The sequence below is a fragment of the Macrotis lagotis genome, chromosome X (assembly GCF_037893015.1).
Source record: "Macrotis lagotis isolate mMagLag1 chromosome X, bilby.v1.9.chrom.fasta, whole genome shotgun sequence".
In the NCBI taxonomy this organism is placed as follows: domain Eukaryota; kingdom Metazoa; phylum Chordata; class Mammalia; order Peramelemorphia; family Peramelidae; genus Macrotis; species Macrotis lagotis.
Genome location: NC_133666.1, coordinates 468,948,923 through 468,963,904, shown reverse-complemented (window position 1 = coordinate 468,963,904; position 14,982 = coordinate 468,948,923). Strand labels below are relative to the sequence as shown.

The 14,982-nt window shown below is 34.6% G+C and overlaps 1 protein-coding gene across 1 annotated transcript in view; it reads right to left on the bottom strand.

Moving 5' to 3' along the window:
- Nucleotides 1-932: 932 nt before the first annotated feature.
- The window catches only part of NAPG (NSF attachment protein gamma), a 37,094-nt gene continuing 23,044 nt past the window's right edge, over nt 933-14,982 (bottom strand). The window contains exons 6-12 of the mRNA XM_074207629.1: nt 13,919-14,028; nt 13,738-13,804; nt 12,786-12,856; nt 8,678-8,756; nt 7,489-7,568; nt 6,593-6,722; nt 933-4,506 (exon numbers count right to left, since the gene is read on the bottom strand). Coding sequence (XP_074063730.1) covers nt 4,357-4,506; nt 6,593-6,722; nt 7,489-7,568; nt 8,678-8,756; nt 12,786-12,856; nt 13,738-13,804; nt 13,919-14,028 — 687 coding nt within the window. The 3' untranslated portion in view covers nt 933-4,356. The remainder of the gene's footprint in view (nt 4,507-6,592; nt 6,723-7,488; nt 7,569-8,677; nt 8,757-12,785; nt 12,857-13,737; nt 13,805-13,918; nt 14,029-14,982) is intronic.

The window sequence follows — 14,982 nt, the reverse complement described above, 5'->3', positions numbered from 1 at the left end:
TATACATTTATCTAAGTTGAAAGTGATGAGAGAGAAATCGTATCCTTAAGGAAGAAAAATAAAGTATAAGAGATGGCAAAACTATATAAGTTTTTTTAATTAAAGGTAATAGTCTTCAGACTTTGTTCAAACTCCACAATTCTTTCTCTGGATAGAGATGGTATTCTCCATTGCAGATACCCCCAAATTGTTCCTGCTTGTTGCACTGATGGAATGAGCAAGTCCATTTAGGTTGATCATCAACCCCCACATCTTGCTGTTAGGGTGTACAATGTTTTTCTGGTTCTGCTCATCTCGCTCAGCATCAGTTCATGCAAATCCTTCCAGGCTTCTCTGAATTCCCATCCCACTTGGTTTCTAATAGAACAATAGTGTTCCATGACATACATATATCACAATTTGCTAAGCCATTCCCCAATTGATAGACATTCCCTCAATTTTCAATTCTTTGCCACCACAAACAGGGCTGCTATGAATATTTTTGTACAAGTGATGTTTTTACTCTTTTTCATCATCTCTTCAGGGTATAACCCAGTAGTGGTGTTGCTGGATCAAAAGGTATGCATATTTTTGTTGCCCTTTGGGCATGATTCCAAATTGCTCTCCAGAAAGCTTGGACGAGTTCACAGCTCTGCCAACAATGTTCCAGATTTCCCACATCCCTTCCACATTCATCATTGACCTTTCTAGTTATATTGGCCAGTCTGAGAGGAATGAGGTGATACCTCAGAGATGCTTTAATTTGCACTTCTCTTAGTGATTTCGAGCAATTTTTCACATGACTATGGATCCCTTTGATTTCTTCATCTGTAAATTGCCTTTCCATATCTTTTGACCATTTGACAATTGGGGAATGGCTTGTTTTTTTTTAAAAAAAATTTGAATCAATTCTCTATATATTTTTAGAAATGATTTGTCAGAAATACAGATATACCTAGTTTTATCACTTCACCTGATCATATCTTAAAAATTAACTCAATATGTAAACTGGTTATGTCAAGAGTTTTGGAAAGTACAATTTTTCTAGCCCTAAGTCCAATCATTGATAAACTGAAATTGTAGATGTCTCTGAGTCTAAAGCAGCAAAGCTCAATAAACCCCATGTGCCAGTTCTCCATGGTGCCTTGACTTTGCAGTAGATCTTGACACTTTTGTCACAGTTTTATTAAAAACTGTACTTGGTTCTCCCCCAAATGAGCATTCCTATTCAACTATCATCAAGATTTTGAATCCATGGTGCCATATGATACATATGATATATAGGGTACATAAGTGAGGTTTCTTAGAGGCTCCTAAATCTCCATTGCATTGCTCTAGCTTGGCTCTGCTTCCAATATAGGGCTACTGGCCACTGGGAAAATTCTCTACCCTACTCCCCAGAAATACTTTGGTCTGATATGCCCACCTTTCTCATGAGTCTCCACAGACAATCTTCAAGATGTATCAAAAAAAAATGTTCAATGACCCTAATTAGGATTGCATCAAGAGGCTGGAAACCAATGCCCTACATATAGCAAACAATTTTCCATCTTGTTTTTTTTTTCTTTCAAACTGAAAATGTCACTGGGCTCCTAGGTTTGAAGCCTAGCTCATAAATCCAAAGCTAATCTGTTACACTAGACTTAAAGGAGCTGAATATAACCTTAGAAGCAAACAACAGAATTGGGAAAGTTAACTAAATGGAGGTTCTTGTATAATTACTGGGAATAATTTTGTCATTAACAGAATATATTAATTTATTTGAAGGAATCAAGTGAGACAAACAAGAGGAAGATAAATGACCAAATTAAAGTTTCAAGTTTTATTTTCATAATTGTCACATATGGAATCTCTTCCCAGACAGATGATAATCTTCATTACTATAACACTTAATATTCTATACATCACAAAATTAGGAAAAATACAAGTGAAGCACAAGTTTCATACTATAAGAATACCATTCTCTGTATATATACAAATTCAATATATTAAATATATGGTGGACACAGACTTCACTTACAATGGAAAACTATAATGAATTTTAAACACATTCATGCAGACACTTTTGTATGGAAGGGGAAAAAGTAGAGCTCCGAAAAAACATTTTTCCTAATGTGACACCTATTTTCACTTTTAAACTGATTTTCATCATAAAATATTTTAATATTTTAAAGTATGCAAACTGCATGATAGAGCAAAAACAAATTGATCAATTTGAAACTATAAGTATTTTTCAATACTTACTAGCCCTCAAAAAAAAAATTCACCCATGGCTGAACAAGTGTAGTATGCTTTAGTTCTGAGGGGAGAAGGGAATTTTTAAGAAGAGAAAAAGGAGCAGCAAAATAAAAAATTAATCCTAAAATGTTTCTTTTGAAAACTGAGACTTGATTATATTCCTTCTACCGGAAACACTGGCTCATTCCTGACTTTTTGATTTATAAATGGAAAAAAAATATTAAAATGTTCAAGGCTGTAAAAAAAAACATGGTATGTAAATGGTACAATATAGACTGATGTAAGGCCTTGAGCATAGATATTTGATTGGGGAAAGGTAATAATTTGTCCAGAGGAAGGTCTACCTATAACTCCACATGATTAGAAGTCTGTGATTAGAACAAAATGGTCTAACAAATTCTTAAGATGTGAACATTTTTATATTGCAGTACTAAATAACAAATGCTGATGACATTCCAAAGTTAGTCCTGATATGCTTGCTCTAATGTTGAAAATATGAGGATATACACAGAATGAGGTAATGGGGCTTGAAAAACAAAAATAATGTTAAATAGAATAGTGCTTTATAAGAAAATAAAATAGTATTTCTGTGCACGTGCACAAACACATACACAGAAACACGACTTATCATGGACTCTACTCTAAAAAGAAGCTGAGGTTTCCTAAAGAGTCACCTATGTGTATCTTAAGAATACTTTCATTTATCCACTCATAATCCTTCCAGGGAAGTCCAGCAGAACCATGAGTAGTCAGTCACAAGACACAAGTCAGAAATGGCTTCTGGAATGTCTCATTATAGCTTACTTCAGAGATCAGTCATAAATAAGGAAATTATTTGTAATATAAACATCTATCTATCTATCTATCTATCTATCTATCTATCTATCTATCTATCTATCTAGGGAATACAGAGAAAACCAATTTGCAAAAGTGTTTAGCATCTGCCTGCAGAATGCACATTATTTGTGTCTGGAATCCTTTTCCAAATAAGCAAATCACTTGAAAGGACAATGACACAAAAGGGTTGATTCTTACTTTTGCCCATCAAGCAAAAAAGAAAAATGTGAATAAGGAACATTTGTCAAACCCCAAAGGAAAGCATCATAACTGCCATTTTAGGAAATGACTAAATCATGGTGCTTTAAACCCAACTTTTTTCAAAAATGCTTTTCTTTTCTCAAATTCTGCTGTGTAGACCCTATCTTCCTCAATGACCAGCTCTTCTTCCAGTACTGATTAAACCAGTAACAGTAACTGCATCTTTGGTAGGGAGGTAGTTTGTTGAGGAGTTGAAGGGTACTCTTTCATTCTCAGTTCCCTCTTGAGAGGGAATTGCAATTACAAAAAGATTTTTTGTGAGCTCCTATCAACATTCACCAATGTTCTTTCTTTGAAATATGTGTATATGCATCTTATTTAAATCCAGGGAAAGCTACATAAAATTTTCCAGATCACTTTACTTACTAGTCTCCAAATTTTTACAAACTGACTTCTAAGACCTGAAATACATATTTCAATAAGCAAAAACAGCCCTAAGGCTCCAAATGATTTCCTGCTCCTAATTTTTTTTGCCTGAACCATTTAAAGTATTCAATGGCATGAGCAAACCCATAGCCAAACACACATAGGCCCATACATACACACAACCTCATACATACACACACACATACATCACACAAGAAAAACAAGCAGAACAGATACAGACTTTCTATCAGGACAAGTCACTTTTAGTGTCAATTACTAGTTAATAAAAGAAAAGGAAAACTATTTGCCAGGGAATACAAAACTTATAAATGGAAAAATGACGTTCAAATGTTCCACCTACTACTTAATCTACAATCTTAACTCTAGAACCTAGCTCTTAAAGGAGTCTATTCATTTTTGTATTAATTCTCTTAAAAGAAAACTGTTAGCTGATACTCTGGACAAACTTTTACCAGGGAAAGAATAAACTAATGATTCACAGGAGGTAGGAGGCAATTTTTTTGGTTTAGTAGCCCAAAATATGGAGCTTCTATATTAGTATTCCAATTCAGGACTAAAGAAAAGGGTCAAGAATTTGGGTTCACTCAACATCCACAAAACAGCCCATCTGATTACCCACCCTATCCCCTACCCTGAGAATATGCATGTTAATAACTAGCACAGTCCTCCTGAATATTCATCCTCTTCTTCCTCACCCCCAGCAGCTGTGGCTTCTGCTCCTTCACTTTTGGCCTGTGGTGTTGCTGGTGATTTCTTCTTGATTCCCCCTCCTGGGACCATCAAACTTAAGCCCAGCTTGGCATACTGTAGATAATAAACAGACGCGAAAAAGTAAAGAGCTCTGACATACAGATATGAGATGCAGGTCTCACCACACCACTGGAATCTGAACTCGGTATTGTTCTGACTTTAGAGCTACTTCTACAACACTAAGAATCATGAGGTTTCATTGCCTCTTCTTTTCATGGATATTAAATACCTGGAGATGTATAATGACTGCTATTTGCTAGAATCATCTTTCCATGGGAGTAACATGAAATTGTAATACAGTCAAACTTCATTAATTAATTTTTGTCTTTTTGCTTGCACCTGACTTCCAGTGCTTAGCACATGTCCTGACATATACTAAGTGCTTAATAAATACATGTTGATTTGACTTGGAAAAAAGTTAGTTCCTGGGACAGCAAGGTGGCACAGTGGAGGGCAGCTAGGTGGCGAAGTGGATAGAGCACCAACCTTGGAGTTAGGAGGACCTAAGTTCAAATGTGGCCTCAGAGACTTAATAATTACCTAGCTATGTGACCTTGGGCAAGTCACTTAACCCTCCTACCTTGCGAAAAAAAATGCCAGTTCCATTACGTAGGAACTTGAGATAACTGGGACAGTTGTCCTAATTTTGCTTCACAGTATCTTAAAAAATATTATGTTTAAGCAAATAAATATAAACAAAACATGTTTAGTTTACTTAAGAATTAAAGCCAAGAAATGATTGTGCTTGTCTATGTGAGTATAAACTTTTATATATTTACTAAAGTACTTGCATATTCTCCTGACAGACCTGGAAGTAAAAGACTTAGAATTCTTTAAACATGGTCTTTAGGACATGCAAGAATTCACCTTCAACCAAACAGGACCTCCAATGAAGAATGACTCTATTGAAGGCATTGCATATTTATTCTAAGATATGAAAAATATACATAAACACACTTGTCTTCTATGAGGTCTGTCATTATTTTATAGAAAAAAGGAAGCAATGCATAGTGGAAGCCCTGATAAATATAGTCTGTTTTTCAGATTCAGTCATGGTCTTACATCAAAGTAAGTAAAACAAAAATTTCTTAGATTACTTGCAGTTACTAAGTATTAGAGCAGTGACTGAAAATAAGTAACACTGACTCTTTTGCCTAGAGCCAAAAAGAAGCAAAGGGAAAGTATATCTAAGGGGAAAATGTGAACTTCCCTGCTTTGCCCTTTCCCTATTCTATTTCCTTTTCAGTTCAGGGATTTAGGGGAGAAGGAAACCCCAATACACTCAGAACAGACAGCTGTTTGCCTTCTCTGGGCTTTGTATCATGGAGAGCAGTATACAGAGGCAGAGATGGTAGAAAGGTGAAGTTAATCAAATGGAGGCAATTATGGTGCAAACTCTTCTGGGCAAATGGAATTCTTATAGAACTAATGAGTTTTAAAAACTGTGCAAAGTTGATCGGATACCATGCAAACAAATGCTATGGACTAAAGGAGATTAAGCAGTAAATGTTACAGAAATTGAATCATTTGGGGGTGGCTAGGTGGCTCAGTAGATAGAGCACCAGCCTTGGAGTCAGGAGTACCTGGGTTCAAATCCGACCTCAGACACTTAATAATTACCTAGCTGTGTGGCCTTGGGCAAGCCACTTAACCCCATTGCCTTGCAAAAACTAAAAAGAATTGAATCATTTTGCCTGGTCCTGCTAGTAAGAGGAGCATTTGAATTTTTACAGAAGCCTGGAGTGTATTTTCCTGCAGGTGGCAGATATCTGTCATTGCTCTTAACTGGGAAAATGATGGGAAACAATCAATGGGAGGTAAGCGATAGGAGGCTTATGCATTAAATGAGATTGATATTAATTAATATGGTTGGAATCGATAAAGTTTTAGAGACAGAGCAAATGTTTTAATGCCCTAAGATTTTGGAGGAACTTTCTGCATGGTTTCTGTAAAAGAACAAGTCTAAATGTCCTCTACCCAATGGTGAAATCTGAGAGTTGGGAAGGTCTCTCTGGAGAGCAACTAAATAAACAATTAGCCCCAGAAGACCAGGGTAGAAAAGACAACAACAAGTTGCTTGTTCTTCTCTGAGAGGTTTCTCTTTCAGCAGGAAAGAAGAAATAGAAAAAAGGCCACTTACATCATTGTCCATGTACTTAAAAAGTGGAGAATTGCAGACCTCTGAAACTTGGTCTTGGTCTTGTTGGTCATACCCTTCTAAAAGTTGTTCCAGGGCAGTGCAGTCTTCACTTCCATTGAATCCTGGTATGCTAAAAGAAAAACCATGGCAAGATTTCAATGAGGCTTTCTTGCTCTTGCAGGGCACCTGCTTTCCTCCTAAGAGATCCCAAGAGCACTAATAATTAGTCCACCAACTATCAATCAATTCTAGTTAAACAACATGACTATAGGGGATTATTGTGGGGTCTTTTTTCAATTTTGAGGAAAAAGTTTTATAAAACAGTATGGGAAGTTGGACTAGTATTTTTTTTTCTTATTCCCTCAGTCCCCCTTCCCCCTGAGCTACAAATATAGTATATTTATTATATGGTATATGGTCTGCATAGGTATTACATCCCCAGGGATGGTCTCAATTTTTTTCTTTTTCCTCTACCTCCTAGTACAATGCTCTGGATATAGTAGGCATTTTAAAAATTGTGATGAAGAAATGAATCTTATTTTATGAATCTTATTTTAATTCTACCTATCACCAAATATGTGAAAACATGAATTCAATATGTGAAATGTTTCCACTAGTTAAGAACTTAGTTTGGGGGACAAAAAAATCCATAAAACAAAGACATTTCAGGTCCTATCCTCCCATGAGATCATATAGAGAAGATAACTAAAAATAAATATTAGGGTTCCAAAAGCCCTATGTCAAAAGTTGAAACACTAATCACATGCCTCTAATGGCTATGGGAAATCACTAACAAAGCATCTTGAAAGAAACTTTTCATTGACAACTCAAGATGTGGCAAGAGGAATAAAAAAGTCAAGATGTCAATTTAATCACTGAAAATTTTTTTGTCTTACCTATAGCTCTCTCTGACACATCTTTCTGCAGCTACATAGTCATTTCTGTGTAGATGAACTAAGACTTGAGCAATTGTTTTCTAAAACAGAAGAGATAACAGATAAATTTTCAAATGCATATGAATATAATAAAGGTCAATTTTCTAGTATGGTAAAATATCTAAGATTTTACTTGAAACATCTTAGTTTCTCTTTATCTCTCTCTCCCCCTACCCTCACTTTCTGTGTTGCCTTCTCCAGGGCACTAGAGGAATGACATTTTCATTATTTCTTTTTAAGCTCTCTAGGTATATTGTTGACTTTTTTCTTTGCTTTTTTTTTTAAATTACAACCCCATCACTAAATCTTCCTGTTCTGGGCAAAAGAAAGGAGGGAAAGGAAAGAGAAATTTCCTCATATAAGCACATATGAATGAAAGTTTTTTAGTTACCAAAAAATCAGGGTGAGTCAATTTTGTTGCTATAGGTCAACCAAAATGAAGTTCCAAATACTGACTGAAACATGCTGGGCTTCTGTTTGCCCCTGGGCAAGACTCACCCAATCTCTCAGTCCTCTCAACAGCTCTGTAATACTAGAAGTGCAATCATCTTTTTGTATTATATTATACAAATGAAAATATTTTATTCCAAAAATTAAAAATTAAATTAAAAAATTTTTTTAAAAGCCACAATACTCTAAGTGCTCAAGAAGGGCTGATCCTTACTGGGAAAGGAAATTTCTCCAGCCAGAAGTTTCCTATAGCAATGAAAAACCATATCCAGTCCCTATTCAGTACCATATTATCTAGTAATGATATCTACTGAAATACTTTTATTTACTAGAGTACAGACAAATTACAGATAAGTCAAGTAGTTAGGGAGTCAAGTTTAGTGATTAGGATGCTAAACTGAGGTGGATTATGGGTCCAAATTCTACTTTTGACACTTATTAGTTATATAATCCTGGGCAAGTCAAGGAATGTCCATGTTCCTCTGACAACACCCAGGGATTTATCTACTAAGTTATAAACAGATTGTAATCTGCCTTAATGTTCTACACCTGGTGTTCCCTACATCATCCACATAACCACTCCTTTATGTAGTCACAGCATAATCAAATATCCAATAAATACTTTCCTCTCTTCTAGGGAACTAAAGTAGTAACATGAGAAATAAGTCAAAACACAGACAAAATAAATTGCATATAATACCTTATAACATGTTGGATAATTTTCAATTTCCTTATAGATATTCTTTTCCTTTTGAATGGAAAGTGCAGCCTCATCAAATCTAAATGAAGAAAATAGCAAGAAATCCACATCTGAGTTACAAAGGAAGAGGAGAGACATAACTTGGCAATATCTTTTGTTTCAGATTTGGGGAACAAGGAGAAGAATGGCTCCATTAGTTCTAAGAATTCATCTTAACAAATACCCAGGCTCTTCCCTAATGCAGTGGTAAGGACTAAGAATAAATAAGAACATTAAGATCACTTGTCCCTTCCTCTATAATATGTTTACCACATGGCTGCCAAAGTAATCTTTCCAATATACAGATCTGACCATGCCATTAACCTTCTCAAAAACATTTTGTGGTTCCTCACTGTTTACCAATAAAAAAAACTACTTAGATTGGCATTCACCATCCACTACAATCTGCCTCCTTAACACTACAGTATTCTTTCATAAAGCATTTCTATACACTCAATACTTGTTAACTTATTGCTCTCAATCTTCATTAGCACTATGTCTTTATAAGAATAATGCCTCATTCCTTTCTCCTGCCACCCTTATCTCTATCTACTGACATCCTTCCCCTCCTTCAAAATCCAACTTCAGTTTTACCTGCTATATGCAGCCTTCCTTGTTGCCCTAGCTAACTAACAATGATTCTTTTCTCCCCAAACCTTTACAGGTATTGTTTGATATTTCCTTTGCTGAACTGAATCATTTTCTAATTTTTTCTAGGTTTTGAGGTCTAACATACCCTTATTAGAATAGAGTTCCTTGAAAGCTAAACAAAAATATATACATATTTGTACTCCACCAAACAGTGCCTTGCAAAGAGAAGCTGCAAAGTAAATGAGAATTGCATTGAACTGGAATGAATTATTTTAGATGAAGAATTGTTATGGATTACAGATTTTGTCGATTCATAAGTGGCCAATGAATTCAGCAAATTTTTTAAATGAAATTTTTAACAGTCTCTAACTTAAGTAACACCAACATGATAAAGTCTAAATGTCAAATAATGCCAAGTTCCAATAAATAATCACAGCAATACCACTTTCTCTACCTTTTCCCCTTCATGACTAGAGATTTCACGTATTGCAATCTGCCTTCCTCTGGTCACTCTACTCCAAATATAGATCCAGTTTTATATCATGATAGAAGGGTGATTCATAACAGAATGGATAGCAAAGGGAAAGAAAAGTGAAGATAATAAGAAGGGAGAAGTTAAGGATTAGGTTAAATGTTCTTAGTGTACTCCTGGCACTGTATACTTCGAGGAGATCTATGATGTCATGAAGGCATATATTACCCTCAATAGTAGAAATAACAATCAACTCGGGCCTTCTCATCTTGTTCAACTCTTAACCAAATCTTCCACAAATCCATAAATTCCAATACTCTAGGAACTTTACATTACATGGATACCAGTGAAGCATATGGGCTGTCCATTTATCTCACCTTTACTCTTACTATATGATTAGCTCACCTACTTTTCTACTTAGATATCCCTTTGATAACTTTTATTCTGCTTCTGGTGCTAAATTCTTTGATAGTACTACTATTAATAATAAAGATAATGTTTGTTCTTCATTCTTGAAGAAGACCATGACATCAGGGAAGTGATGCCCTGATAAGCAAGTGAACTGAATTTAAGTGAGGAGGTGCTGTGCTAAGTCACCAGCCTTACTTTCTCCTCCAGAGTCAACTGAGTTTAGTGGTCAGTTATGAATCAGAATGACTGGAGATAGCCCTGGATAACAGTAGATATAAACTATTCATGATCATCAAATATCTTGTGATTCCTCTTTAGGTGACCCATAATTTCAATTCTTTGGTGGTTGCAGTATTCAGTAATTCATAGCCATACTGAATCACTAGAAGGATGTTGGTATTGAAAAGATGGGTACTGATTTTAAGAAGCTTAAAGTCATTAAAAAAAAAAACTCTACAGGTCCAAATACAATGCAAATTCTTTCTCCTAAAACTCAATTTGGGATCCAATGCATTATTTACCTAAATTTTTATCCAAAATAAACATTAATGCACTTTTTTATGTGGCTGCCTAAGTTAAAAACTTTTTTTTTTTAAGGATTTTTGCAAGGCAAATGGGGTTAAGTGGCTTGCCCAAGGCCACACAGCTAGGTAATTATTAAGTGTCTGAGACTGGATTTGAACCCAGGTACTCCTGACTCCAGGGCCGGTGCTTTATCCACTACTCCACCTAGCTGCCCCCTAAGTTAAAAACTTTTTTAGCGATTCCAGATTTCATGTACAAAGCCCTTGCAAGGCTAGAACTTAGTATGACTAGCACAATTGGCAAACAGTAAAAGTAAATATGTAGATATGTTTACATGTATATATGCATACATATATTTCAGTACGTATACGTGTGTGTATATATATATATATATACACACACACACGTATGGATGTGTGTTTATAACTGTTTTATGCCTCACTTCATATTAATGATCAGAGGGTTCAGAGGGTTTCACACAGTTATCTCTGCTGTTATAGCAAACAAGGGAACTTTGGAACACTATATGATTTTAAGATAAATATGGGAAATACTTGAATGGAAGGGAGTTTTTAAGATGTCATTTGTCTTTACTGAATCAAATGCCATTTTGAAACAATAATAAGTATGGCATGATTTTGTATTCTCTGTACCTTTCAGTTAATTGTGACTATGAAGATATAGTTAGTTTTACACGAAACAACATCTGCAAAAGGCTGTATATTTCCTTCCAGGATACCTTCATCAAGGATGGTCTCATATACAGATTCTCAGTCTGCTACTTGAATCCATAAATCAGGTTCTAGTATAACTTGGGATATCCTCCAGACAAGACACCCAAGTGTTAAATAAAAGGTCTCAATTTTTCCTTTGTAACTATAGCGTTCCTTGCTTTCACTACCCAGGATCTTTATATTAACACTACAACAGACAATTCATTTAGCTGCTTTATATATAAAAAATGAGATATTTCAAAACACAGGTGTATGTGTTAGCTCTTAGAAAATTCTATGAAAAAGAACATACCTCTGAATTATAGAATGGCACATTCTTGATATAGACAGTTCTTAATTTTACCTCAGAAGTTGCTCTGCAAAATCATTTTTTCTCAACCAGTTGTCTTTGATCTCTTGATGAAAAATGAATAGAAAATGTCCAGATTTCAGTGTGTGTGTGTGTGTGTGTGTGTGTGTGTGTGTGTAAGATGTATTTTATTTATTTGCAAATCTAGTCTTCTGAAAAATGTCTCCCCAGCTTACTTCAAATATGTGAAGTCTTACCATCTACAAGAAGATCCAAATTCTTCTTAATCTTAGTATTCTCCATTCAATTTTTCTTCTTTCTCTTGCTTGTACATAGTTTATTTTGCATGTTATGTCTCCCATTAGACTGCGAATTGTTTGAGAGATGGAGCTATCTTTTGCCTTTCTTTCTATCTCCAGAACTTAGAATACTGCCTAGTATATAATAAGCACTTAATAAATGCTTGATGATGGAATGCGTGATTTATATTAAAACTGTTTAAAATTAGATTTTAGTCATTGGGATTTTAGAAAAGACAGAAATTGCATATTGAAAGCCAACCTATCCTTTTCTCCAGTGCTGAAAGATGTTTCCAATGAGAGTTAAAAAAAAGAAGGGAAGGGAGAAGAATGCAAAAAGATTTCAGGTTTCTCGTTTCCAAATATTTGTATCTTATTTTCATTATCCCTATTTGACAATATTGTTTTCTTGACTCAAAAGGAACATATTCATTTTTCTTAGTCCAATATTTTAAAGAATCTTGTCAATATCTCTGCAATTCTCAACAATCAGTAGAAGCAACACAAGTCATCCAGAAGATAGATCGAGAATTAATTATTTCAGAAGGCAGAAACATTTGGCAATTCATTAAAACACTGGCAAATAACTGACATTTTTAAAGATAACAAAATATGGATAATAGTATTCAATGTGCTTATTTTGTCTATGAAAATTAAGTAATTTGGAAAAAAGCAAGTTATTCCTCACATTACTTAATAGCTTATAGAAAATGGAAACATGAATAGAATATAGTGTTAGAAGGCATACCTGCGTCCTCGTACTAAAAGTCGAGAGACTTTTCCTAATAATTCAACTGCTTGTCGTAGGCGTTCTTCATTCTTAGGGAAGAGAAAAGGATATGCTGCCAATTTTGATCAATAAGTCAATACAACAAGCATTTATTAAATGCCCACTACTATGTGCAAGGAACTATACTATATATTGACAAGAAAAGAAAAAGAATGAAAAATAAAATCCTATTTACATTTCTCTCACAATACTGTTAAGAAAAAAAATAAAACAACCTACCAAAAAAGTACATTTTCTAAGAAGCATTATCCTCTCCTCTAACCCCACTTCACTGATCTCCAACAACAGATGTGAATGTGGAAGAACTTCAGCTATAATTCATTTGTCTATATTAAGGAGTTACTTTCTTTTAGTAGGAAGAGAGTATTTATTTCACTTCTTCCTGTTTCCCATTGAAGACAGAAAAGAAGAATGATGTAAATTCTCATGAATCCAACCAAATAATTTAAAAAGTTGACAGAATTTTGTTATACAGTATCTATGATATGAAGATGAAGACTCTCTTATCATTCTTGGTGGCCAACTCCTTCCTCCTACAAACAACAACTAGCACAGTACTTCATACAATAGGAGATAATAAATACTTAAACTGAAAGTAAAGTTTTAGTTTGAAGTGTATTTTATTACACTTGAATTTGGCAATTCTAGTATGACATAAACAAGAAAAAACATCAGTACCAAAATACTAAATTAACAAAAAACAAGAATTTCTCCAAATTAGGGAATGAGGGGAAGTAAGAGAACGACAGACCCAACACACAATACACAGCTCTGTGAACTGCAAATGACAGCTTTTACTACTCAAAGCCACACCAAATCAATCCCATTTAGTAGAGTTTTTTGCCCTATATGTTCCCTTCAAAAAATGTCAAGGTCATGTCCAATAGTCAAGAAAAAAGTAAAAACTTACTTCAAATACATTAGCTGTCTGTTGATATAACTGTACAGCCTTCTCAGGGTTCACATTTTCTATAAGTCTAAAATGAACAAGATAAGTGTTATTCTTTAATTAGGAATGGGAAGTGTCTTCCAGGAATTTGGTTGAAATGAGAAAAAAGTTATGCCTCCCCTTACAGATTTCAAGGACTTACTTTCCTGCCCTTTCCAAGGCCATGGCTGCTGTGTCAGGTGTCCCATTCTCCAGATACATCATACTGGCCTTCTCAATCAGTTGTACAGCTTCAGGTAATTTCTGCATCTCCTTTAGTCAAGAGATACACTATGGGTCAGGGAAGGAACTTACAGTTTACTGACTTAACACCTAAAACACAGGAAAGTCAAGTTTAACAAATTTCTTCCATGTGATTTTCACAATAGAATCTAGGTTTTTGTGTATGCATATATACACATAATATACAGGATCAGATGAATTCTCATGTGTACAAACACTAACCTATGCTAGATTTAATCAAATCAAACATACACAGCTAATTTGGAAATGTTTTATAGGATTTCACATGTATAATCTATATCAAATTGCTAGCCTGTTCAAGAGAGTCTTAAAAAATAAATGCTAAAGGAAATTTTCATATGTAATTGAAAAAATGAGAGAAAAAATAATCTTCATGCACATATAAATCATATAATATTTAAATATTTTATTATGCCTATCACATTTATCCTTTCCTTTTTATTTCCATAACCATTAACTCAGGTTTGTACTCCTCATGGACCCTGGTACTAGCCTATTATTACTGCTAGTTTCCAACCTCTTGTATGTCTAAGTTCATTCTTTCAAGCACAAGGCTGCCTAATTAATATTCCTCATACACAGATATGATTCTGATATTTTTCCACTCAAAATCTCTTTTACTGCTTACTGAATAAGGTTCAAATTCCTTAGCCTAGCAATCAAGGCTCTTCATAATTTGGTTCCACTCTACTTTTTCCAACCCTATCTCTACTTTTTCTGACCCTATCTCACACTATTCCCAGATACATAGTCTATCAAAGATTTTTTCCAACTGCATGTTTTTACATGACTTCATCTTATGTGTGAAAATCTACCAAGATCTAGTTCAAAATATAACTTTTGCCATGAATTTTACATGGTGAAATTATCTTAACTTTCAAAGTCATGATATAGCACTTATATTATTCTTATATCCTTATATACTCTTGTCCAGTATAGCTATTTATCTATCTATATTATACT